Genomic DNA, 26,907 nt, shown 5'->3' with positions numbered 1-26,907 from the left:
TTTACTGCATGAACGTTGAGGTTTGTCACAAAGAGGTTTGGCAACTCTACACGAGGAAAGTCGGGTAAGCTTCGAAGTGCGCCACGTACGTTAGGGAACACGACTATATTTGCCTAATATTTCCAAAAAGCTTTGGAAACAACAATAGCCAAAGATTAAGACTAAATAAAATGCCATCTTATTAAAAAAAAAAAAATGAGATACTTACTTTGCAATTTGTGGCAGAATTTGTTACTTGGCAGCAAAAACAAAATGGTGCTCAATTTTTAAAAACGAAAGAAAAGGCGGGAATTGTGAATGTACAGAACGTGCGCATACTAGCACTGAAATTTCAATCTAGTTGCTAAGTATGTATGACAAACAGTGTTCGAAAGGTATCGTGAAAATAAACCAAAACTTACCAATGGAGGTTTAGCCACGAGTTACCCACAAACAGTTTCCCTCCAATTAAACGTCTGTACTGTGTACCCACTATGATTGATGATAGGGGAAAAAATAAACACCCCAAACTTTTTAGGTGTTGTTAAGTGCGCCCTCTTGTGTTTGAGACAGCAGAAGGTCGGGGATGATGCAATTTTGTAGGCGTTGTCCCCATTGACCAATCACAATGCTCCAAACTGTCAACAACGCGCAGGAATGATCTGGTGCCGTGCACTTTCGTTTTTCATACTGACAAAGTGCACGTATTATTTCCAGTGAAGTCCGGAACCAGGATGCATTGCTGATGACGGAATGACCTCGTCACGCTTCGTTGGCACGTGTATAATGCAAATCTAATTCTGTTAACGTGCAAAGTACAACATACACAAGGACATTGACGTACGATCAGCTGGCAAGAGTAGGTTTTAACTTTTAATTTTAAAGGTTGTAGCAGTTGCAATAAAGGTTCGAAAATAACGGCTGACAAGTGCTATTCATTGATCACTGTCGAGGATCACGTCCTTGTGGTGAGTTACTGCCAATATTGATGTGTTTTGATGATGTTTTGACATGTTTATCTTCAGCAAAATGTCGCTATGTCAGTGTATGTCAGCGGGAATGCATTTTATGATTTTACTTTTTAGACATTTGAATCCACATAAAGCTAGCATTAAATCATATGATTTTCAATCATCATCACTACAACTCCATGATAATATAACTAGTTGCAACCATGACAATTCACAAACATAGAAAGCAGTGTGAAAAAAGTTGCAACCTGACAGTGACTGACACCCCTTTTTTTGAATTCGAGTCAACTTGTACCCGAGACAACTCGTACCCGAGACAACTCGTGCCCGAGACAACTCGTACCCGGCATATTTTGGGCCAAAATGTACTTAACTTTTGAAAACTTCGTTAACCATAGCCCAAATACATTGTATTATGTGCAACTGCAAGTAGGCATAATGCCGTTGAAAAATGGTACCGCTTGTGCACCAGCAAAACGTGGTCCGATGTCAGTATTGTCACCTTGCACGGTACACCACATTGACCGACAAAAGCGCGCCTAGGCCCGGCAAAAACGATGTCACTTTGCACGGTATAGGGCTGGGCACAGCCACGTCGACTAATGCGTGGGCTCATGGGCAAAAATGATGTCACAGTGCACTGTACTACCGTGACATAACAAAAATGTGTCGGAAAATCATGTTATATCAACTAGCATTGAAAAAAATTGCAATTGATATTTGTATATGTACGTCTCAGTTATCGCTCATTAGAATTAGTTTTGACACACAATGCACCATGCTCTATGCACGCACTAGTAATCGGTGGGTATGAGTTGTCTTGGGTACGAGTTGTCTTGGGTACGGGTTGTCTCAGGTACGAGTTGTCTTGGGTACGAGTTGTCTTGGGTACGAGTTGTCTCGGGTACGAGTTGTCTCGGCTACGAGTTGTCTCGGGTACGAGTTGACTCGGCTACGAGTTGTACTGTTAAGCTTTTTTCTTCATATAGGCCTGGAACTGCGAAACATTTCCAATTTGTTTGGAAATACAAAATTGTCTTGACGCTGAAGTGGCGTCAGGTTGCATGTATTTTTTCCGAAAGGTGTAATGACACATTCTTTTGATTTATTTGGAGTCATAAATATCCTGCCGCCATTTGGTGGATCAGGATGTGTTCAAAATAACTCTTATTGCAGACTTTACAAATTACATAAACAAAGTGCTTAGTGTTTATTTTATAGCAGTGATCCGGTCTTGCATTTTTTCTGTTCTTAAGCCATGTAACTGGTCGGCAGATCATATAGCGCCCTCATGCTTGTGTATACAAGTTAGGCCTAAACCATTGATCTCCATTAGAAAGATAAGGTTGTCCCAAAAACTAAGAATTGTCTTCTTTTCTTGTTTTAAATTGAATCCTACATTTAATTGCAGAATATTTCATCTTTTTTTCTGATTCATGGCGCTGGAGGAATGACGAAAATAAAGTCCCGAAATTTAAAAAGTTCTGATTCCCATCTATTTAACATGAAGTAACAACAACAATGTTAGCGTGGAACCAGACAAAGATTCGTCACGGTAAAAATGTCTGTCCCCCCAAAAAAGCACTCACTGCGCATGTTCAGTAGCCTACAGTGCCGGTACATAGTCAATACAAAGAACACCATTGAATATCGTGTGCATTGTTTGTATGAGCACTGCCCCTTCCGAGCTGCACATTTTCGACGGGCTCCGCACTAGTAGTAGTATACAATGTACAATACTAAAACAATCAGTGACCCCCCCCCCCCCCCCCGGTCAATTGTTTTAGTCCCATTATTTGACCGTGGTGATGTTTGTGGCCTATTTTCAATAGTTTAATGGGGTGTAAATGTCGCCACCATTGTCAAAGTAGTCCCCCCCCCCAAAAAAAAACCAATATATTTTCTTCGTTTAAAATTGTGGGCAATAGGTATTTTTTGAAAAATGTCAAAATTTGAATTTTTTTTTACAAATCACCTAAAAAAGTTAGCAGACGGATTTAAAATCTGACATCTTACGGTAAATAAAATGTGTTTGTTTTTCCTTCTAAAAGTAAAAGGTTCATTGGTAGACTCTGTATAAACTGTATGTTTCTTAAAGGGGCACTAGGTCCTGAAATCCCCCAAAATTTTATGTTTTGGATTGTTTACTTAGCCTATTTCAAACATCTAGTTGAAAGGAAACCAACCTAATGTCTTACCGTTCCCGAGAAAAGACGAAAAAACCCCACTTGTTTACATCGGACATGACGGAGTACGAATACGTTTTTCGTGTCGTTCTCAGTGTACGCTATACACGTTGTGTGTCTCGGGAACAGCGCTTGGTGACCAATCACCAAAGCAAAATATTGTGGTTTCTTCAACGTCCGCAAAAGGCGAACACTTTATGCGTACGAATGAAATCACAACTAGCATCCAAACAGCTCGAATTTATGGGGTCGCAAAAGTGGACCCCGAAATTGGTTCTCGCACGCATAATACAGGAATAACGCAAAAACGCCCAGTTTTGAAAGGATAGTTGTGTGGATGTTTATATCCTACTTTTAAAAGTTATTTCCGATTATCATCATCTCGTTCAAAGCGCGTTTTGTAGCCCAATTGGGCTGTTCCAGGACCTAGTGTCCCTTTAATGAAGTAGTCAAAGTGCTTCATTTTAAATTTTTTCCAAATTTAATTTATGTAAACTTCATAATTCATAATCCTTGATCTTTAAGACTGTTGCAATGTGAATACCTTGATAATGTGCCATTAATGATTGAACATTCCCTTGAGAAAATATATACATGTACCTCATGAACCATTTCCCATTACCACGATTACTAACAACTTTTCCTGTGGAAGTGGTATCTGAATCAGACATAGTCATTGAGAGATGTCTGGCCAATTCAAGTTGTTAAAGTCATCAGTCATGTCAGTTGGAAACCATGTGCTAACAAAAGTGGCACAACTTTCACTATCCTTAAACTTTTTTGGGGGGGGGGGGGGGGGCGGCTTATCGTCCCTACTCACAACAGAAGCTGAATTGCGAAGGACGCAGCCAAAATGTGGTCCAGCCAAAGGCATGTAAAGGCGCCTTAGGCTTACCACAGACTTTCACCCCAAAATGTAGATTTTTTTTTTCAATTTAAAGCGAAATGTATCTTTTTGAACTCAAGACAGAAATAAGTCAAATTTTTTGAAAAGCAGGGGTAAAGCAACTTTAACATCTGAACAGAGGTCATTGACTGCAAACCAATATATTTGTATTGGCAATTTTAAGTTATGACTAAGAGTTTTTAGTTTTCACATGAGCTGCACAAACACTTTGGCTGTTGCGTGCTGTTGAAGTTGTGGACAAATTCACCACAGAAACATTTTGTACCCTTAGTTGACAGTTTGTTAGGCAAGCTCATTTCCTGCGTTGTAAACCCATAATCATCTGGTCAATATGTAGATTGCAACAAGTGTCCTTGCAAATATTGGTCATCCCTTACTTTGACCATGGTGGTGCAGAGAGCGGATGTATTTAGTTAAAAATCTATGTGTAAGGTCACAGACCAGAAATTGCGACTATTAAAGCGAGCAAGAGTTTCTATTTACAGAACCATTAAAGAGATTTGAAAAAAATTGTCAGGATCCATGAATTGAACGAAACACAATGGGAGCTTGATGTCTTTTGTTAGTACTGTTTGCAGTGGTCGTGGTATATGATATATGGGCCCTCTGGCTTTGACGACAGTTTATATTCAGGCATTGCCTCATTTAGGGATTCTCTGCAAAAATTTACAAATCTAAACTTGACAAGTTGATTATGTTGATTTAATTATATCATACACGAAAAGAAAAATCGAAACACAAATTGAGAATAATTCCTCTGCAAAACCAAAGTAATTCAAAAGAGAAAAAAGAAGAAGAAAAAAAAGGCCTTCCCCTTCCCCCCAAACAATTTCAGTAAGTTTATGAAGATAAGTTATGCCACACGACTTTTTCGCACATGAATGTGTCTCACCAGAAAACAATTGGGAATTAATGCCCTAGAATAAGTCACTAAAAACACTTACAATGACAATAAATATAGGGAAAGATACATGTATCTGCCTTTTAGAATGCTGTGTCACAATATGTAGATCGCAATATGGTCTGTTATTTCTGGAGAAATAAGTGGGGATATGTTTATTAAGTTTGGTACAATCAGCTGTTGACAGTAAAATTAAAGACCACATTTCCCTCTGTACTTACAAAAATGTAGTAAACAACTTAGAAATTGTGACATGCATGTATGTACGTACTACATGTTGTACCGTATTGAAGAAATCCCACACTTTGACACTTACGGTTAAGTCTTAAAAACCATACTTGTTTCCCCATATACAATTTTTTCCTTATTTTTTTTTAACCTACATAAACCGGGGCTCACCCAGGAATAGAAGATATTCAACCGTCAGCCAATAGCATTGAAGCGTGTCGTGCCCATCCCATTAAACACCCACAAGGCAAATAATTATTCATGCAGTAGGCCCTACATTGAAATCCAGACAATTGCTTAAGGTCACCAGCTTTGGAGGCTGGTGTTTACTGACTGGCTCACTAACAGCTGAGCTTGCCTGTGGGTTGTTAACACACCACTGTGGTCTTGGAGGTTGGAGAAGGCTTTCTATGAACGTCAGGCCACGATGTGCAGGTGAATTTCTAGGGGGAAATACGTCCTTGGTGTTTGTAATGTACGGTGTATTGCGTGCCTTGATATTTCAAACTGTTTCTACGAACTGTTTCTATAATTGTTCTTGGACAATTTGGACGGGAATTTTAAGTGTCACGTTAACATTTTTTGTCGCTACATAAATGCTGTGCAAATACAATTCACTGTAATTTCCCCCCCCCCCCCCCAGCATGTGCTCGTTAAGGATTTCCAAGAATGTACTGCAATAGAATTTGTAAATGAAATATTTACACCAACATTTTATGACAGCTAGAATGTTTCGGGGTTTTCCGTTTTTGAGTCACCATCTTGTTGAGTCGACATGCTTTGTTGAGAAAGGTTGGAGAAAGGGTAGGCGTAGAACACTACAATGATGAACACTGTCATCTTTCAAATTCTTCGTGCTCTAATTTTTTTAATTTAATTTTTCCTCACACATGTGCAATTACAGTTTCTTTTATTGGGACAAATTGTAGTAAATTCTCAAAAGGAGAAGTCAATCTAGAGGTACGTGGGAGAAATCGGAGATTCCCATCCAGCTCACAGTCTAGTCATGACAACAAAAAGTGATGAGTGAGGTGCCGCATGAAATGCCCTCCCAATGACTGGGTAGGCCCTATAGTTTGCAGGATTCAGTGACCACTGGGCCTTCAAAAAAACACTAGCCATGCTAGCTTTAAATGTTGAATAAAAAATGGTGGGAACTCTCTGATAAGTTGAATGGTCAGGCTATATTTATGATCAAGAGGACCACTAACAAGTAAATGCAGTTACATTGTACAGTCAGAGGAGAGCAAATTGGGGGATGTTCCTGTTGTGTTCTTTATATGGGCCTAGCTAGAGTCACAAAAATGGTAGGCTTGTCCCAATTTGACTCAAATGACCTAGAGCCTTTATTCTAGTTTTAATAATTACCATAGTTGTATTATCAATGGAAAAACCAGAACTCAATTCACACCAACAGAATTGTTCAGCTTAAATATTTGGACCTTACATGTACGGTACCTAACCCTAACCCTATATGTCGCTCGACAAATTGTAAGTGTGTTGTCTGTGATGGAGCTACGTTGTAAATTCATGTGCTTGAAGAGGAGTCCAATAAATATTCATTAAGATTTTGTCAGTTGTATACAAGTCCTACAACAATATTTATAAATGCATTTACATTGTATATAGTTACTATCAACATGCATACTTCAAATACTCGCTGATAAATTTATGTGAATTTTATATTAATGGGCTTCAATCGGCCTTGACCTAGTGAGTAGGCTTTCATAATGCCACAAGTCCGAACACAATAGCAGCTGGTTAGATTATTTTCTGTTAGGATTCGTAATGAGTGGTCATGGTAAATGGGTTTACAAAATGCATGAATATGGATACATCATACAGTAGCAGTTCCAGGAATTTCCAAAGGGGGTATGGTGCGTATTGAGGGCCAAGATTTTTCAAAAGGGAAGAGGGGGAGGGGGTGTTTGGGGAAGCAAGGTGTTGCAGTCAAGCATAAAAATAGGAAAGGGCTGAAACCATGAATCAAGCTTTAAAATATTAAGTGATGACTTTATTCATAGAAATTCCATAACCACATGGATCCACCATTAACATTTATGGGGCATTCTGTACATTTTGGGTCTCTCCGACGGGTGACACTATTTTCATGTCCTAGTGCTATATATACCTTGGTACTTTCTTTGCCATACAAGAATCATTAAAATGACTTATTTGTTGGGTTTGTTGTTTGCTATTCATAATCACTCTTGGAGGACGACTACAAATGGGATATGCATCCACACATATCAGAAATATCAGATGTAACAGGGACGGGATGAAAGTGGACCCCAAATTTATAGAATAACCGACAGGATGTATACCAGTACATTATTGTACATCTGCAAAATTCTGCATAGTACATGTACACATAAGGCCAAATTAAAAAGCAAACATGTTAAGCATCCCCGCCCGCTTCCTTTTTGGAGGCCGCCTCCTTCCTTTTTTTTTTTAACCGAATAAATGATAAATTTCAAACAGCGACATAATTTTGTCCTCTAGCCCATTTAAAGTTGTTTTGTTGCATCTAGCCCATTTAAAGCTGGCATGTCATTTCCTGAGTCCAATGGTGGCCATTTAATAAAAAAACTGGTGGCCATCTTAAAAAACAGCCCGGTTGGGCGGCCATTTTGGAGGGGGAAAAAAGAAGGAAAAAGGGCCTCCCGCTTCCTAACACTCATTACCCAACTGCAGATGGCAGTCCTGCTACAGTGCAGGAGACACAGTTTGAATGAGTTTTGATCAATATTTTTTTGCAAAGATAATTTGAAACTTTGCCTGTTGCCCAGGTTCTGTCTAATTTCATTTCCAGATTCAAATGCAACATCCTCAGAGTAATTGAGTTATTGCTGTAACACAAGACAGGTGTTGACAGGGGCGTGGCCAGCCTGGTTGGAGGGGTGGGTCATTTTTACCACAAAGTGCACCTTTAATTCACCATAAAGTCGACCATTACACCGTAAAGTGGACCTTTTCATATGTAATAAACAGTTGGTTACGCATGGAAATACACAATTGGAAGGAAAGAATGCATCTGTGGCCGGTGTTTTTTTTTTTGGGGGGGTGTTGTCATTTGATCCCCCCCCCCCCCCCCCCCGCCTCCTGGTTACAGGCCTGACAGAAGATGCAGCTAGGATCGACCGACAAGCTGATAAAACAAATTACCCCTAGGTTTGCAACGGTCCGAGATCCTGTGCAATTGTGGTATCAATGATAAGTTTATTTGGGGCCTACCCGATGTTCCTCAATACCTAAATGTTCCCCAATACCGATGTTCCCCAAAATCCTTAGGATTAGGGTTAGGCCAGGGCTAGGGTAAGGATTTCGGGGAACATCGATATTGGGGAACATAGGTATTGGGGAACATATAGGTACACATGTATGCATCCGTTATATTTTTTTTCATGAATATCCACCTTGAAATAAGTATTGCATACCTTGCCTTATTCACTGAGGTTATTCCCTCTTTGGACTTTCCAAATCTAAAGTTGGCAACTTGGAAATTTCCCCATGTTTTTGCGCAACTGAAATTCAAACAGTACTTTTCTTGGTACACCAGAAAATTCTATCCTAGGAAACAAAATATTACAAAAGCATTTACGTGACTTGGCAGAAAGTCATGTGTGAGTTTGTGTCGTTACCCAAGTCAACAGTGGTTAGATGACGTGTCGGTGGTATTTCCCTTACATTTTCCTTTTCGTTGATTGGTTCTTTCAGGTAATTGGGAAACCCCAGTTTTGTTCTAGCACTCGGTGGTCGGTCAGCCCTCGCGTCTGATTGGTCGACTCCGTCCCCCCTGCGATGCCGATTCAAGACCTTATACCTCCGTCTCCTGGTGATTCGGCAGATGCCGCCGGAGAGATCAAAATGGAACTAGACCCTGAAAACTCAGCCATGAATGATTTGGTGGAGGAGGAAGATTTGAAAGATGAATTCTGCGACCCAGACAATCCAATCATTGTTAAATTTCAGGATGTGAGCGCTGCAGCTTACAAGATAAAGAGCGGAGTTCACCGCACTCCTTGCCAGGTAAGAATACATCACTGCATGTTAACAGTGCATGGGTATATTGACTTGTAAAGAGGGCACTAGTGTGACTATTGCCCTCAACAAAAATTGTGACTTGTGTGTGGAATTCACCACACCCCTTGTTGGATGAGATAAATATTCTGAGATGCTTGATATAAACCATGCAAGTGTATATTGACTTTTGAAGAGTTCACTAGTGTGACTATTGCCCCAGGAAAATTGTGACTCGAGTGTGGAATTACGAAAATATGTCACAACTGCATCATGATGCACAAACTGTATATTGATTGGAAAAGAGGGCACTAATGTGTTTATTTCCCCTGGAAGTAATAGGGGCAGTCAGATTCAATAAGTGTTAACATGTACCATGAGCTTGTGTGTCTAGATATGTTCTGATTTTTGGCCCCTTTTTGTTTGTTTCAGAAATCCCAGATCTCGAGTATTGTAGGCATGGAGGTTTACTTTAAGAAAGATTTCCTGCAGGCAACTGGCAGGTGTGTATGACAAACCGACCATTGCTTTTCATCTTCAAAATAATAATAATTTTGCAAACTAAATAACTGCGCACAGCTTTTTGATCAACTTAAAGATTCCTCGTTCACCTCCAAAATGAATTTTTTTCAATTGCTATATTCATAGCAATATAAACGTTATTCACTTCTGAATGAGACATTGAACAAAAAAACCCACCAACATTTACTCATTGAATTATTTCTTCGCAAAATTTGCATCATTGGTTGCAGACCCCAAAATCAGAATGAAGTACATGTAGTCATGGTCTTGGCTAAATACCCGGAAAAAACTACTTCATTAAAATTGAAATTTGTTTAGGAGAAAAAAAACACAATTTTTTGAAGAGCACAGGATAGGCATCTTACAACTTTGAATTGGGCTGATGTTCAAATTCTGTCAGGTTTTTAGGGTAACATGTCAGCAGGAAGAATGCATTATAGTATCCAGACGCCACTTTGTTGGTTGTGAACAAAGTCTATGGACAGTCAAGAAGAATTTCAAAGTATTTTCTAACAAAATTGGAAAAGTTTCTCAGTCCCAGATTCATGTCTTTTCAACATTTTTGCAATGACTGACCACCTTTGAGATGATATATGATGAAACAAAGTGGTGTCGGGATGCAACATTCTTTCCTATATTATTCTTTGATGTTTAATTCATGCGTTATCTTTTTTAGTTACGTGTGATGAATGTGCTGATATATCTTGTAAACCTATTAAACTCCAAAATCTGCAGTTTTTCACCTTGATTTTTTTCTCATGACAGTTTCAAGGAACGTGGAGCTCGCAACACTCTTCTGACCCTATCAGAGGTATGTACCGGTATAATGAATGTCACTCTTTTCTTGTAGACAAAGAATCAACAAATGTGATGCGATCAAGCTAAATGAGTCGTTTGTCGACCGTGGTCAATTTTTTTTTACACATTTGAAAAAAGAGCACAATCTCAGCATTACTGCTGTGAAAACCGCATGCGAGTACCATCATTAGTTTAAAAATTATGGAAGTCGGAACGCTAAGAGATGTGATGAAGTGATGTGATGAAGTGGCCCTATTTTGGCCTGAATCTCCAAATGAAAATTCCCGACAATCGACTCATGTAGCCTGATCGCATCACAAATGTGATGTGTCTGCCAAAAGAAATCTTCACATGATGTCTGTTAAGATTGTTGAGAAAATCACTACAATGAAATAGGGTGTTTCTGCATCAGACATTTTGTTTGTTTGTAACATTTGACAGGCTGTTTGATGTAGTGGTTGTTGAAATAAAATACAAACCGGACAAAAACTTGCTTATGGCTTGTGGTGTTCAAATCTTTAACAAAAAAAGTCTTTAAAGAATTAACAATATAATTGGAAAGGTTTTCCCAGTTTTAAGTACATGTAATAAGAAAACTAAATGTGCAGTTGGTATCATGAAACGTTACAGACAATGGCATGGCATTACTCTGTAATAGAGAGAACATTTCAGTACCAAATGTTCAACATTTCAATTTCGCTTTACTTATACACCATTTGACATTTCTGTCCTTAGGAGCAGAAACAGAAAGGCGTGATTGCAGCGTCGGCGGGCAACCACGCCTTGGCACTGTCCTATCACGGGCAGAGCCTTGGTATCCATGTAACCGTTGTCATGCCAATCATTGCTCCCATCATGAAGATCAACAGATGCAAGCAGAACGGCGCCACTGTGATCATCCATGGACAGGACTTGGGAGAGGTGGGTGTGGTTACTCCAATTTTAAGGAAGGGGGGGGGGGGGGGGTTGCAGGGTTTTTCTTGCTTCCTTGGTTGTGACCAAAGGCTGAAGAGAGCTACCAAGAATACATGTGGTTTTCTGTGTGCAGAACGAGGAACCAAGCATGAAGTTTCTAGAAAGAATTTGCTTGACTTTGTATTTCATGTAGAAAAAGAGGATGATCAAATTGCAATTTGGATAAAAAACAATGTGTAAAATTATCAAATTCCAAAAAAAAAAGGTACTTTTCCCACATTCATGATGGGTCAAAAATTCATGTGACAGTACTATTGTCTTAAAGATGGAAAATGCATGTTCTCTGTTGTATTCAAGAAAATTTCATATTTTTAGCGCTTTTCATTGAAACAATTTGGAGACACCACTGTAAAATTTGGAAGGTTGAAAGAACTGTGACCATTTAGGCCAAAAAAAAAAAAAATTGTTTCCGGTTTCCCTACCTACCCTATTCTGACAGCCCCTACCTTATTTTTGTTATTGGAAAAATGAGAAAAAGCACCCAAAACCATCAATTTCTACCTTTTACCCTTGACTACACGCAGAAGCCTCCACATGATCGTACACAAAATAAATTTGCCAAAAAAACAAAAATCACTACCTACCTGTCGGTATTTTTCAAATGCCATGTAATCAGAAGCAGAACTATTTTTTTAAGCCTTACTGAAGAAGGAAAATCCATGCTCTCAGGAAATGTCACATTTAGAGCTTTGAATGCAGAGAATGTTGGGAAACCGCTGTAAAATTTGGAAGATGGCCAAGTATTTCTTAGTTGTGATTATAAAAGCTGGGAAGTCCTTAAAAACCTGCCATGTTCACTACAATTTCTGAAGCCTGGGGATTTGCAGAAAGGATTGCAAAATGTTCGGCTGAATTGAACTTATAAAAAGAACCCGAGCTTGTCCAAGCTCAGAACCGAAAGTTGAAAGAGTATGCCACAACTGTGTTTATCGATAACAAACGTGTAATTTAAATCGATTACAAGAAGGAAGTGTAACTTGGGCATTCCTGTCAAAATGTTGATGACTGCTTTTATTACTAAAAGTCAACATGATTTAACAGTTTATGGGCTTAGTACCCTTCAGCGAAATTAAAAAGAAGATGTGAGTGTGATTTTTTTTTTCAATGACATTCCAAACCAAAAGCACTATCAAAAAGCTCACTGCTACCAGGAAATACGTTTGATAATCCTTGAGTGAACAACATGAAAGCAAGTTTGCGTTGTTTTTGAAGGATGTGGCAGGACAGTGGTTATTTTAGAGGTATGGATGAACTATCTGTGGTTTTAAGATTTCCTGTTGTGAAGTTGACTGAATGAAATGATGGGGAAAAACAGAAAAATGATTAAGAAAAATATGGTAAAGTGTGACTGTTCTTGTAGTTCCAATAGGTTAAGTTTTTGGAAATTTAGCTTGGTTGTGTTTTGCCTACTGAAAATCAGAACAGTTATAGAATGGGATACTCAGTTTTTTTTTCATGGAAAACGTTTCTTTTTTCCAGGTGGAAACAAAAAAAATCTCATTTCTGTTGCTTCAGGCACATTTCTAAGAGTTCAACCATTTCTGGCAATGACGTCTCTTTCTCAAAACTCAAATACTTCCCATTGCACTTTGAACACTTCTGTATTTTTTGTACTAAAAGTTGACTGTTTTATATGTTTTTTTTAGTCAAAGACCTATGCCTTGCGGATTGGCAAGAACAAAGGATTAATGTATATCAATGGGTAAGTATTGAAAGTTGTTATATTATTGAGTTCTTGGTCGTTTGAATGAGGAATTTGAATTATTTCCAGTGCGTGTATAATGATTGGGCATTAGTAGTAAAGTTTGTCAACAATTCTCACTAGTCCATCGCAAGTCTATCACAATCCATCCAGTCAAAAGTCGAGTCACAAGTTATTCAATTAAACTGTATTTCTACTTTGTCCTAGTTTTTCTTACCCCGCTCCTACTTTTACTACTTTTTCTTGAAATTCCTAGGTTTTCGACTTTTTTGTCTCACAACTCTCCAAAATGAAATCTCATTGAATATTTTTTCATGACAGTGTTACTGTCATATGTAAATCACACAATGAAGGGCTTGGGCGCAGGAGTACTGCAACTGTACTTCCAAGAGCTTAGTTGAGGGTGGAGCACAAGTGTTGTGAGTACAGAACATGCCAAATGAGGCTTATGATGCTGTGGACATGGGCGAGTATCAAGGAAAACTACTCCTGAAAGCCTGCAAAACTCCTACTTTTATCCTGATTTTGTCCTCCAAAGTTCTACTTTTGTTCTTTTTTTTAAATTTCAATTCTCCTACTTTTTCACCTGGATCTGCTTGAAAGCCTGTAATGTTAATATTGCAATGTATGGGGGAAGGGTTGAACAAACAAAAAAGAGAAATGTGTCCATTTGAAACATCAACATGTACATCGTTGATTTTGATTTTTGTTTCATTCCCTGCATTCAGCTACGACAACCCCCACATCATTTCAGGGCAAGGCACCATGGGATTGGAGATTGTTGAGCAGGTCCCTGACTTGGATGCCGTTATCGTTCCAGTGGGAGGAGCCGGTCTCATCGCTGGGGTGGCGCTAGCGGTGAAAAGCCTTTCCCCTAGAACAGCTATCATTGTAAGCACCACCAAGATTTCATGCCATTCATTTACCATAGGGCGGGTACTGGGTTGTACATGCTTTTGTGACATTTGTGTGGCATTCTGGCAAAATGAAACGAAATTGACACAGGCCGTAGTGGAGAAAAATGCAAAAAAATGAATGAGGCTGATTTCTTTTCGATTTTTCGAATTATTGATATTTGTAACCATTGATACATCTACTACACATATTTTAAAGAAATAGTGTAAAAACTTGTGGAATTAAAGCATTTTTTAAGGGAAAAAATTGGCATCTTTCACTTTCACGTCTACAAAACTAATATTGGAAAGGCCTTTTTCTCAGCATTTTACGTTTTGACATGTTGATAAAATGCGAACTTTAAACAGCCATAACTTGTCAACGGAATGTCCGATTGAAGTGCAACAATCAGTATTGTGAGAAGCATTTTATTCTCTTTCCTAATATCCGCAAACCCTCATTTTGACATCTGCCCAGTTCTGTCTCATTTGACCAGAATGTAAAAAAGTAAAACTGCTGCAAACTGCTTAGTGACTGGATGGACCTGAAATATATAAATCTTAAAATTAATGTGGCCTGACGTTGCGAACTTAGCAAGTTCTTCTTCAGAGGCTAAAACAGTTTTAGCCTCTGAAGAAGAACTTGCTAAGTTCGCAACGTCAGGCCACATTAATTTTAAGATTGACCAGAATGTCTTACATTTATGCAATGCTGGTCAAGTATTATATGTATACTAAATGAAAGTTAATAGTATCAGCTAAACAACCAGTTGTATTTAACTCATTATTTGTTGATGTGAAATTATATACATTGGTTGTTATTAACATGTATAGATATGGCATTAGAGAACTTTATCATTATTGTGTCTGTTTATTTATTTATTTATTTTTTGAACACTATTTTTACAGGGAGTTGAAAGTGAACAGTGCCCCAGCTTCTCCGCTGCCTTAGATGCAGGCCATCCCATATGGACCCGGTCTGGCCCCTCATTGGCTGATGGTAGGTCAAAGGTCGCACTGAACGGTGTGGCTCCTCCTCTTTTAGTGAAATGGATGAATTTACATCATCACACGTACTGACACGACCTAAGTGTCCTTTCATTAGAGGCATGATTTACAGTTTTATCATTGATGCATGCTTGTATACATACACAGCATACATTATAGTTGCACTGTGCCGTATCTAACGACATTAAGAAGCGGAATGTTTGTTTTCTCGTTGTTGCTATTTAGGTCTTGCAGTACCCACTGTTGGTGTGAATGCATTCGCTACGGCCAAGAACTACGTCGATAAGATGGTGGTTGTCAGGTAGGCTCAGCAGAAGCTCCTTTTTTCCACAAAAATGAAATAATCCCAATGTTATAACTTAAGGCTCCAGCTGTGGGATCACAGGCTAACAGATACCCAAATTACCTTAAGAAAACTACACATTTTATTGTGTAGCTCAAGATTTCTTCAGGGCTTGCTGCGATAAAGTATGATGTTATTTTTGTGTACAAACTTTCAGGTCATCCCAAGGATGATTTTGAAAACATTTGCTTCGTCTCTGCTGTGGCTTTATCCCTTGCTTGAGAATTTAGACACCTTTAATATCCAAAATCATAATTTGGCAGCAGATTTGATTTGATATTCCCGAAGAAGATCATGGACACATATTGTGCTGGAGTGGCCAAAATGAGGCGCTAAAATCTCCTGGAGTTGAAGCCAGGGACACAGCAAAGGTTTTAGAAATCCCGCATTAAGAATGGCCTTTCTCTTTGACTGATTTTGTTTGTGTTAAACTTTGAATTCCCAAAACACAAAAAAACCTTGAAGGTAATATCATTCTTGCACCTGTTTGATTGTGTCTGGGTTTGTCCTTTGTGATGCAGTGAGGATCTGATCGCCCTGGCCATCCTGAGGCTGATTGAGATGGAGAAGGCGGTCGTAGAGGGCGCCGGTGTGGCTGGACTGGCCGCGCTCCTTGGAGACAAGCTGCCGGAACTCAAGGGCAAGAAGTGAGTTGCCACAAGACATCAAAATATCAGAGAAATCTTTTCTTAGGGAAACAGGGAACTGGATTCCAACATTTGATCACATTAGCGTCGTGCCTGGGTTAATTTCCTTTGAATGCCTCAGTTTTTGTGTGTGGATGATTTGCATCAGAAGCTGACTTATTCACTGAGTGATCCCTGACTGGTAAAGGGGGGACGAACCTGTGTTCACAGGAACGGAGTGCCCATCTCTCTTTCGTTAGTGATTGGGCCAGACTCATATGCTGCTGTGGGGGATCGCCACACCTCCTCCACAGTGAGTCTGTTACCTTCCCAGCATTGAATAATGCCGGTACCCATTTAACTCTTGGGTTGAGAGGAGTAATTGAGGTAAAGCGCCTTACTCAAGGGCACAACACGCATGGCCACGGCTAGGGCTCAACCCACAACCTCACGATCGTGAATCCTGTGCTCCACCACTAGACCACACGTGCCCTGTTCCAAATTTCCCTGTGCCCAATTTCCATCTTACAAATAGTTGATATAAAATTTCTCATTTAAGCTTTTTTAAATCAACAATGGCTACCCATAGTCTGCCAACCACAAAATAGCACAAATCTAACAGGGGAAATTGCAAACGAAAATTCAAGATGTCTTGTCTGATTTTGTTGACCCGCAGGGTTGCCATTCCGCTGTGCGGGGGTAACATAGACACCACGGTCCTGGGCCGCGTGTTGGAGCGAGGCCTGGCTGCAGACGGCCGCCTGGCTCGCTTCGTGGTGACCGTCAGCGACAGGCCCGGGGGGATCACAGAACTTGCCACCATCATCAGCTCCATGGGTATCAGGTATGTACAGTACCGCAAGAGGGCGCTGTTTATTTCAGCAACAGAGGCCAAGTTCGCGCAAGGACTATAGTTGACCAATGGTTAACTAACGTTTGCCCGAACTCTGTCTAGTCAACAGTGGTTGACTACGCTAGTCGACTATTTGGAACCAGCCTACTGGGGTTGGTTGCTTTGCTGGTAACCAATAGCCGCGCGCATCCATAACGCTAGCAGAGAGCAAGGATCCAGAAGTTTTGCGATGACATTTTGACCAGCGTTTGACTAGAGACGTTCGCACGTTGCTATCAGCGCGCAGGCGTAAGGTACGTCACAAATCAACCACTAGTCGACTAATGGTCCTTGCCCGAACTTGGCCAGAGCTGTAAGCCAGTCAATCATAATACAAATCACAGCAAATTGGAAAGATAATTCCTTTATCACAGTTGAATAAGTTGCATTTGGAAACAGGATGGAATATCTGAACACTGTATGATCCACTTCTTTATTTAATTTTCATTCTGAAATCACAAGATTATTTTTTTTAAGAGTGTTCCTTCTTCCAGTTACATAATCCTTTGAATTGCTCTGAATATAAAATAAATTTAAAGATGCGTTCACCGTGCCTTTTTTTCAAATTTCACCTCGAATAAAACAGGTTTGTTTAATTGCTAGAATTTTTGAATGAGACATTGAACAAAAAAAATCCTGTTATGTTTAATTATTGAATTATTTGAATTATTTCTTTACAAAATTTGACTTATTGGCTGCCAGACAATAATTTGGCTCTAACAAAATGAAAGCCCTTTTTCAGAGTGTTGCAGACGCCCAAAATCGAAATTAGTACACATAATTTTTTACGTAAGGAGAAAAAAAAAGTCCATTTTTTGAAGATCAGAATGGGGTATCCATTTTAAGAATATTTTTTTTTAATGACTCTTGAAAATGTCTTAAGAAGTAGTGTAAAATATTCATGTCAACTTTGACAAATGTCTTTATTTCCCAGCATCAAGGATATCTTCCACGAGAGAGCGTTCCTCAAGAGTGAAATCTTCAATGTTCAGGTAAATTGTTTTCATTTAATAGATACTTGCAGATGACTATAACAAAGCACCCTGTTTTGTAAGTTGACGTTGAGGTAAGTTGACGTAAATGTACTGAATGGACAAGAGTCATGTTGATAAAAATCTCTGATTTGTGGAGAAAATATCCCCTTAATTAGCCAATACTTGACTGAGCATGACAGTTCACGCAACAGATATTGCAGACTGAAAATTAGAAAATTAAAGTGAGACATTTGGGCGAACTTTTTTCTGCAATCTTTCCAGGTTTATTATCGGGATGACTCCTTAGGTTTCTAGAGGACATTGTGTATCCTGAAATGATCAGACAATGACACTTAACATTTTTGAAGTCCACATGTCCTTCAAACCCCCTCTTTGTTAAGCTGTATACCGCCCTCTTTGTGTATACACGGAGTCCACTGAGTCCTAGTCCCTTATTTATCCAAACAGGTGAAATGCGTTGTGGAGACACGCGACCAGGAACACTCTGACGAGCTCCACAGGGCTCTCAAGCATCACTACCCTAGCGGCAGAATCATCTGGGGGCCACACTGCATTTAAAGTGCCGCCAAAACTTGTACAATTATTTGTAGGTAAACCTTTTTTTTTAAACTGAAACTCACTTGTAACAATATAGAGAGGTACTGAGAATTGAATATTTGTCTAGTCACCATGGAAACAACTTGAGGTCATGTGATCCTATCGTGTGATACAGTTTTTCGTCAACATCAGCATTTGAAGGGTTTGTTTAGTTTGTTTTTTTCAATTGTCAAAATCAAACAAATTCACACATATCTGAATATATGACCGTTGAACTTGGAAGCATTTAAAGCAGTAGTTTCATGTGCCATACTTTTTTTTTTTGGTTTTTTTTTTTTTTTTTTTTTTTTTTTTTGGTTTTCAAGATTTATTTTCTTGAAGTGAGAGAAGTTGTCAGTATCTGACAATGTAGAATATGCATGTTTTTACTTTTTACATGAAGTAATATAAAAGGCAGTATTTTAGTGTTTTCTTTAGGCATGAAAGGTGTCCATTTTGAAAGTGAAATATAAGTTTGGGCCACAGTTCATCTCAACCTCAGTAAGCCTGTTGTGAGAGATGTGGCGAGTTGGGTTTGTGCGGGATTTTGTAAATTTATTTCAGCTAACATTTGAGCAGTTACCTGTATTATTAGAAATTGATATATGAAGTAAACTAGTGACTGCAATTGTTTGCAAGTCAAAAAAAAAGAAAAAAGATGCGCACATTTTCCTTGTTTTGCCAATTTTATTTTTGTTTTTGAAATTACAGTGAGTGACTTTTACTTTCATCCACTATAAAAATAAATATAAGCAAATATATACGTACAGATGCACCCTTGAGGAGCCTTTTTTTCTTCATAAATTATACCTTAGTATATTAAGGAGACATTTCAATGTCTTCCTAATGTCACAACTCCTATTTAGAGGCACAATATTTGTCGCAAATAGCCAGATCGATTGCTCCTGGTCCAAAACATAAACGTACCAAAATTTGTAGAAAGGGGTTGGGGCTCATCAAAGTTGGAAAATGTTTGTGCACAACCCTATGGGAATGTCCCCCTAATAAGGTACATTCTCGGTAATTATTGTATGTATCAGTTATATGTTGTCATTAGTTGCATGGAAGTTATTATGAAATGCATGATGCAGGGGAAGTTCGATTTTCATTAAATTTCAACCACTTTTCACAGAACAATGTTGCAAGTGTTTTCCGGCATTGAAAAAGCAAGAACTCTTAAAAGTAGATGATTATTTTCCCACTAGGAACCAACAAAAAGCAATAATTGCAGATACTTTATTCAGCAAAGTAATGAGTTGTTTTTAACTTAAAAAGGTATTAACGTTGCAAAATATCTGTGTCAAATATTTCCTCAGATTGTGAATGTGAAAAATAAGTTATGAAACAGAAGAACAGATTTGAATATACTCGGAAAATATTTTGGTTTCTTGTAGTATAATGTATATGATATACCGTGGCTTCTTTCAAGTTTTGTAGCAATGACATTGTCTGTATTTATTAACATTTTAGATCAGGAATTCTCTCTCGTGTGTGATGTTATATTCAGTTTTCCTACATTTGACTTTTATCAGACAAGTCTGATTTTTAAATTTTAAGGAAAAAAAATAGATGTGTTAAGAATTCCGGTTTGAATAGTAAGTCATGGTTGCGTGTCATTCTGAATGCATTTCCAGAGTAATCAAATAAATACATTGTATTACATTTGTATAATATTTGTGTATTTGGACTTTATTTTGGACGCAATTTATTCGAAAGGTTCATGTAAAATATACTAATTACTAAAATTAAAGTTTGTCTAGTACACTGTATTTTTCTTCATGTCAGCTTACTTATGGTGCGTTACCTGTTTTCAAAAACACTAAACTTTTAAAAAACAATATATCCGCTTGAAATATGTAGCTCTTATGACTTTTTTCCCTGCAAAGTCAATTTTATAAAATATGAAGACCATAATTTCACTGATATCAGGAAACAGGGTCATTTCAGTTTAAAGTCATTTTTCTCTCTGCACAGAAATGCACTGGACATGGCAATGCAAAACTGTTCAACTTTTTTTTCCGTTTCCAGTATTTCATATTTTACTATTTGTGTAAAGTATCCTTACGAAGTATACTTGGCAAATGTAATTTACGCCGCAGTGCAAGTTCATGAAGTTGAAAGGCACAATGAAACTTGTTAAGCACAGGACAGTTTGACTAAGCAAAAAAGGGTACCAACTAAAACGCCATGTGAGGTATACTGCTTGCGACTGGTTACCAGTTCTGGTAAGCATTTCAACCAAGCATGATTTTTCTGCCGAGAAGCGGAAATATTTACAATATTCTTGTGAAGTGGGTGTTTTTTACCCAACAATACTGTACATTATATATCGTCGCGTCAGTGCAACAAGGCCGTAACTCGACTCTGCAACAAAGTCGTATCGCGCGCGAATACGCTTTGTGCAACAAGGTCATATCTCGATATCCATTAACTTTGCGTGTGCATCAGGGTTATTTTAAGCGAGATACGACCTTTTGACATTCTAAAACTCGCGTTTTAGGTTTATGCCATTTTAGGAGATACGACCTTGTTGCACTGACACGACAATATCTAACAGAATTACTGTTATAACGAAGTTTGTAGTAAAACAGCAGAACTTTATTTTCACTTGTACAAACTGTTTGGAGAAGGTGTGACGATTGAAGAGTAGCCTGCCTTGTGTTAGATTTACATATGGGTTATTCTATAAATTCAGGGTCCAAAGTGTGACATTTTTCCTGTCCCTGTTACAATGGTATTTTATGATTTGCCATTCAAAAATCATAAAGAAATAACTTCAAGTGATTTTTTATTTGTTACGTAGGTAGTTTAATAATCACTCTTGGAGGACGACTGCATTAAGGAGCGCATTAGAATTATAAAATCATAGATGTCAGATGTAATGGACTGACAGACCAAAAAAAGGGACCCCAAATTTATACAATGACCCAAATGAAAGTTAAGCAAAGCAAAAATCTAGTTTTGTTATAGAACCAATATTTGAAAAGTGAGTTATTTGTATTTAAAAGGTTAACTTTATCCTAAAGTAAAAATTAACGCGTCTTTTTTTTCATCCCCAACTGTTTGTGCTTCTTACAGGAACTTGAAATTAACATGTTATCAATAGTGGGTAAAACATTTTCTGTTTGTTAACATAATATAGAGCTAGTTCTTGAATACATTTTTGTTATTTATATGTGGAAAGGCTGTGTGGCAGCTCTAAAAACAAATAAAAGTAAATATTTTTATCAACAAAATGATGTGTTTCCATCCTTACCTTAAAAGTTTCCAATAGTTGAGCAGTCAAGGAATGATTGTTATAATTCTCAAGGAGTTTAACAACTGCCCATTTTGTTTTTGACTTTCACACGACCATATACTTTCTGTATCAAATATTTCACCACTGAAAACAGCCAAAAAAATTGAGACTATTTTCAAACTTGAGAAATATTTTTCAGTACTTATGTGCAATAATCATGACATTACTAAAACAAATCCTAACTTGAAAACTTTCTTACTCCCTGGTTTAATGTGTAACAGGGGTGTGAAAACTCAGCTTTAAAGCTGATTTCAGCTTTTTTTGTTTTGGATTTCAGCTTTTTTCCCAGCTTTTTCCCTCACTTGCTGTGTACAAAAGTATAGGAGATATCCAAAGTTCAGCTTTTGTACACCTTTTTTCAGCTGTTTTCAGCTATTTTTATCAGTGGTCACTCACACCCCTGGTGTAATTACAATGCAACGAAACTGAACTAAAAAGAGAATGTACTCCTCTTTCAGGGTTCAAGTACAATTCATGCCCAGCGCTGTCTGATTTTCCAAAAAGTTTTCCAAGTTGATGGGGTACTTGCGCACGGAGCCCATAGGCCGGATTCAGCCCAATCATTGGCTTAACAGGGTTATCCTATACCATGGAGTGCCGTGGCCTAGTGGTCTGGAGCATTGGATTTGTGGACTGCGGGTAATTCTGCAGGTTGTGGGTTCGAGTCCAGCCTGGGGTTATGGTGCGTGTGCCCTTGAGCAAGGCGCTTTGTCACTCATTGCTTCTCTCCACCCAGGAGTAGATACCTGTGAGGGCAGTGTTGGTTACTGTGTGAGATTGATTACGGCCAAGAGTGCCGATATGGCTGCCTACTGGCCGTGTATGCTCCCCAGGGAGTTGAGAAGTTTCAGGAGTGTTTGCCAGTTGAAACAGGGAAAATAATAACTGTAAAGCGCTTTGATACCCCCTTTCCGGCGTAAAAGCGTTATATAAATGCCTGCTATTAATATTATATAAAATAGTAGTGCCCGGTTCTCTTAACAAGTCTACAACAAGGCTAAGTCGCAAGTGACCATCAGTGAGATAACAACGAAGACACTATAGCTGGCCCTTTGGGACCACCAAACACGCTGCTACAAATCAACTATGGGTTATGAGCTTTTCCCGTCGGTTGACGTCGTGGGAAGCTCAAAGGTGCTTTTCTCTAGCTGTGCGATGACGTCCATGTGCCTGAACTCATCCTGACGGTGGTTGAATATCCGCAGCAGTTTCAGCCGGTCGGGGTTGTCCGTCGCGTAGTACAGCTGTAGCTGATTGGCTAAGAACTGCGCGTTTTGTACACTCTGTGGTGTGATGGTCAAAGGACGAAAAGGGATCAAGTAAATTGCAACAGAATTACTGGACTATGGCTGGTATCAACAATTATTGCTAGCCATTGCCACGGTGAGGGGACATGTCCTTCCACTATCAGCAATGAACAGTGTCGCCATGTGTTAGATGGCGTTCAGCTCCCCCTCAAACCCCTCCCCCCAAAAACCCCCCACAACCACACACACACCAAAAAACAAGAAAATTTTCAAGCTATAATATGGTTGGATTTTTGAGGTGCCTACACCTTGTTTTCCCTTTATGGGGAGGGGGAGTGGGGGGATGGATGTTACAGTAGGGAGCGTCCAATTTTATCTATGCTGAAAGGCAGACAGGAAAGTTATACATTTACTAAAAAGTTTTATAATTATTGGCAATTTTGGCTACTCACAAAAGTACAACCGAGAAAAGATGAAATTAATTAGTCAAGATATTGTGTAAAAAAAGTCTCACCATCACATTTGTGTCCATTTCTCCTCGCATAAGGACGATACCTAAGAATCAAATGGATAAAAAATAAAGGTTCATCACAGAAATCTGCAATAACTCATCTAATTAAACTCCATTAGGCAATGACATCAATGTACACATCTTTCCTGCTGCTTTCCTGCTGCTTGATGTCTACAGAGGGCGCCATTTGTGTCCACCACAACAGTGATATTATTGTGTTTGACTGACATGTCACGTACCTTTCTCCTTTTGCAGCTCTGTGTAGTGTTTCATGCTCAGAAGTATTGGAGAATTCTCCTGAAATGCCTGTGAACAAAGTATAAAGAATAACATTTACGTGAAAAATACTGTGACTGACTCTTGACTTGACTTGTGACTGACCTGTGACTGAGATGTGACTGACTTGTGACTGAATTGTGACTGACTTGTGACTGACCTGTGACTGAATTGTGACTGAATTGGGACTGACTTGTGACTGACTTGTGACTGACTTGTGACTGAATTGTGACTGACTTGTGACTGACTTGTGACTGACTTGTGACTGAATTGCGACTGACTTGCGACTGACTTGCGACTGACTTGTGACTGACTTGTGACTGAATTGTGACTGACTCTTGACTTGACTTGTGACTGACCTGTGACTGAGATGTGACTGACTTGTGACTGAATTGTGACTGACTTGTGACTGACCTGTGACTGAATTGGGACTGACTTGGGACTGACTTGTGACTGAATTGGGACTGACTTGTGACTGACTTGTGACTGACTTGTGACCGACTTGTGATTGACTTGTGACTGACTTGTGACTGTCTTGTGATCACTTGTTTACAACCTCCACCTTTTTTCCATTCTTACCTGGTAGTTGATGAGAGATGTGAAGTAGCAGCTGTGATTATTATCAAATTGAGCAAAGAAGAACTCATAACCATTCTCCTTAGGCAGTGGGTACAGGAACTATACAATGAAAAAGAAACAAAATGAGCAAATAGACATTGATTAAAATTAACTCGGAAAAGGAAAGAAAGTAAATAAATTACTCTACAATAATCAATATTGGTACTTCTATATTCACTGTATAGCTTATTTTATAGTCATAATTACATCTGAATAAGTTTCATTTTATTGAAATTGTTTTATGTTTTCAGTGTTTCTTGCTAAAACCCTACCTTGGTGAACTTATAGGCCTATTACATTAATAAAGTATTGTTAAAACAAAACTGACAAATTAAACCAGCTCATACTACAATAAAATATCACTGCAACTTACCAAAGGGTTTTCTCGAGCCGTTTGACAAATCTTGTCGTATGTTATGCCCTATTGAAAATTTAAAAAAAATCTTTTAAGTTAAAAAGCATTATCGGGGATGACTAAAGGAAAAAGATTTGAACGTCAGAAATATCTTTTGTAATTGCTTTTTGATTCACCAAAAAGCGTAGATTTAAAGATTTAGTCAAGTGGAACATTTTGTGAATTTGTACAATTGGTTTGAGTACTTATTTACTGTTGTTTTTAGTCAGAACTTTATCCTTTTGAAGTTTTTTTTTTGGCCACAATTTCACAAGCTAACATTCCCAACTTACCGGTATAACGGCACTGATACAGTCTTTCTTGGCATGGTACTGGGTCCAAATCTGTTCAAAATACAATAACAAAATAAATTCAAATAACTTTTTCCTGGTGATGAATTTTTAGTGGGATCTAACCAGGCAACCCCCCCCCCCCCCTCCCCAAAAAATGTGAATTTTCCTCAAAGTGAAAACTGGTGAACCACTCTACAAAATTATAATCCACATCAAAAATAGGAATCGTTTTCAATTCCCCCACACATACACAGTGTCATACAGACCTTCTGAATTTCCTCTTTGGGTAAATCCTGAATCAAGTCAATCTTCAAGATGGAATCCAGACTCTAAATCAAAATCCAAAAAGGACAAAGTACAGAAATGATAAGATCAGAGATTTAGCTCATCAACAAATACTGCACAGGAGAAGAATAGAAAATGCAGCACCAGTTCCAAATGTTGAAATTAAGTTATTCAAAAAGCAATGCAGTATACAAGCTTACCTTATTCTGAGTGTATAGATTTGCTGCCGACATACTACGCTCAATATTCCAAAAATAAAGCATGTGCTCATTTCATATTGCATATAACACCAACAGTTTTTCCCCATATTTTAATTGCCGTATACAATTGTCAAAATATTGTATTTTGATACCCACTTTTTGTGATGATGTGTGTTGCGATGTCTTAAGCAGCCGTGGTTGCGATGTGTCAGATTTCTGTAAATATAGAAAAGAGGGATAAATATGCTCAAAGCTTTATGGCTGGGTCTGTTAAACGAGTAAAACTGGTTTATGGTCTCTTAAACATCTACAAGTACATGTATTTGATTTGAATGTATTTGATTTGAATGAACACCAAACAACAAATTTGATTATCTTTGAACTTCACCATTCCCACACTAAATGTCTTAGAAACCAGCACTCAAATGTGGACCTACCCTCTGATCTAAGCGACTCCACCATGATTTCATACAAAAACAATGTTTTATCTTTGTGCATTTCTACAATTATTAAAAGCCTTCTTTTTTTTTTACAATGAATAAATGTTGTGAGGGAAAAAACTTACTGCTGGTCTCAGAGATTCTTGTTCATCTCGCCATTTCATCTCCTTCTTGGATTCCTTCAAGTCCTGCAGTTTGGACTGAAATTTTTCAGGGTCCGAACTATAACAAAAAATGTAAGCAAAAAAATTACTTCAAGTTTCAACCTTCACTGGACCTAGTCCGAGTAACTTGGACCCAACTTATCACCTTTGTAACATTCGGACATGGTGTTGCCAGTGGCGACTATCGCCAGACCATGTCCGAATGTAAAAAAAAACGGTAAGTTGGGTGTGCCTAAAAAAATACTGATAATATACATACGACTAGTTACATAATACAATTTTAAGATTGTTACTGTGCTATCAAGCTCTGTTAAGTATGTACTACCAGATAAAAAAAATGTAGGCGCACGTTAAAAAACGATGGGTCCTCCCCCCCCCCCCCCGCGCTAACCCGTCCCCCCCCCCCCCCCCCGCGCGTCCGTAACTCGCAAATTTTATACCTGCGGATTTCCTTTATTTTGTCCGCATATTTGTCAAAATATTTATTCTTATCCAGTTCTTCCGTTTCGTTCTGCTGCAAATGACATTGAGCAGTCGAAAATCTGTTCCTGAAGGACGTAAACACGAGCGAATTTCTCGCACTCTGTGTTAAAATCTGACGAACCATAGGCGCCGCCATATTGAATTAAATGGACCGTCGGCAATAGAGGGCGCTATTG

At 38.6% G+C, this 26,907-nt stretch overlaps 2 protein-coding genes across 4 annotated transcripts; one reads left to right on the top strand and one right to left on the bottom strand.

Annotated features, from left to right (window-relative positions):
• The first annotated feature begins 721 nt into the window (after window positions 1–721).
• Window positions 722–20,350, top strand: LOC119738850 (L-threonine ammonia-lyase-like). Of its 3 annotated transcripts, none has more exons than XM_038213819.1 (13): window positions 722–838; window positions 8,890–9,201; window positions 9,625–9,695; window positions 10,480–10,525; window positions 11,248–11,433; window positions 13,134–13,189; window positions 13,918–14,080; window positions 14,992–15,082; window positions 15,316–15,391; window positions 15,955–16,080; window positions 16,736–16,903; window positions 17,886–17,943; window positions 18,394–20,350. In XM_038213819.1, the coding sequence occupies exons 2-13, from the start codon at window positions 8,974–8,976 to the stop codon at window positions 18,502–18,504; spliced, it is 1,380 nt and encodes a 459-aa protein (XP_038069747.1). In that variant the 5' UTR covers window positions 722–838; window positions 8,890–8,973; the 3' UTR covers window positions 18,505–20,350. The 3 variants fall into 3 exon arrangements, with proteins under 3 accessions (XP_038069747.1, XP_038069746.1, XP_038069748.1); XM_038213818.1 differs by having other exon boundaries at window positions 723–947; XM_038213820.1 differs by lacking the exon at window positions 722–838 and adding an exon at window positions 5,462–5,607.
• Window positions 19,162–26,903, bottom strand: LOC119738853 (ATP synthase mitochondrial F1 complex assembly factor 1-like). The gene is made up of 10 exons (XM_038213823.1): window positions 26,689–26,903; window positions 26,210–26,306; window positions 25,801–25,860; window positions 25,426–25,488; window positions 25,160–25,210; window positions 24,846–24,893; window positions 24,434–24,532; window positions 23,818–23,884; window positions 23,582–23,622; window positions 19,162–23,103 (listed from the first exon to the last, which is right to left on the bottom strand). The coding sequence occupies exons 1-10, from the start codon at window positions 26,865–26,867 to the stop codon at window positions 22,912–22,914; spliced, it is 897 nt and encodes a 298-aa protein (XP_038069751.1). The 5' UTR covers window positions 26,868–26,903; the 3' UTR covers window positions 19,162–22,911.
• Window positions 26,904–26,907: the final 4 nt, after the last annotated feature.

The sequence above is a fragment of the Patiria miniata genome, unplaced genomic scaffold (assembly GCF_015706575.1).
Source record: "Patiria miniata isolate m_02_andy unplaced genomic scaffold, ASM1570657v1 HiC_scaffold_3, whole genome shotgun sequence".
NCBI classification, from domain to species: Eukaryota; Metazoa; Echinodermata; class Asteroidea; order Valvatida; family Asterinidae; genus Patiria; species Patiria miniata.
This window is presented reverse-complemented; position numbering and strand designations above follow the sequence as displayed.

What these genes read in the sequence shown, in the direction of transcription:
- LOC119738853 (XM_038213823.1), bottom strand. Translation starts at nt 26,867, where the DNA reads ATGGCGGCGCCTATGGTTCGTCAGATTTTAACACAGAGTGCGAGAAAT. An exon ending in CGGCTCGAGAAAACCCTTTG is followed by an intron (nt 24,533 to 24,845) that starts GTAAGTTGCAGT and finishes TTCATTGTATAG; the next exon opens with TTCCTGTACCCACTGCCTAA. An exon ending in AAATGGACACAAATGTGATG is followed by an intron (nt 23,104 to 23,581) that starts GTGAGACTTTTT and finishes ATCACACCACAG; the next exon opens with AGTGTACAAAACGCGCAGTT.
- LOC119738850 (XM_038213819.1), top strand. Translation starts at nt 8,974, where the DNA reads ATGCCGATTCAAGACCTTATACCTCCGTCTCCTGGTGATTCGGCAGAT. An exon ending in GGATTAATGTATATCAATGG is followed by an intron (nt 13,190 to 13,917) that starts GTAAGTATTGAA and finishes CCCTGCATTCAG; the next exon opens with CTACGACAACCCCCACATCA. An exon ending in ATCAGCTCCATGGGTATCAG is followed by an intron (nt 16,904 to 17,885) that starts GTATGTACAGTA and finishes TTTATTTCCCAG; the next exon opens with CATCAAGGATATCTTCCACG.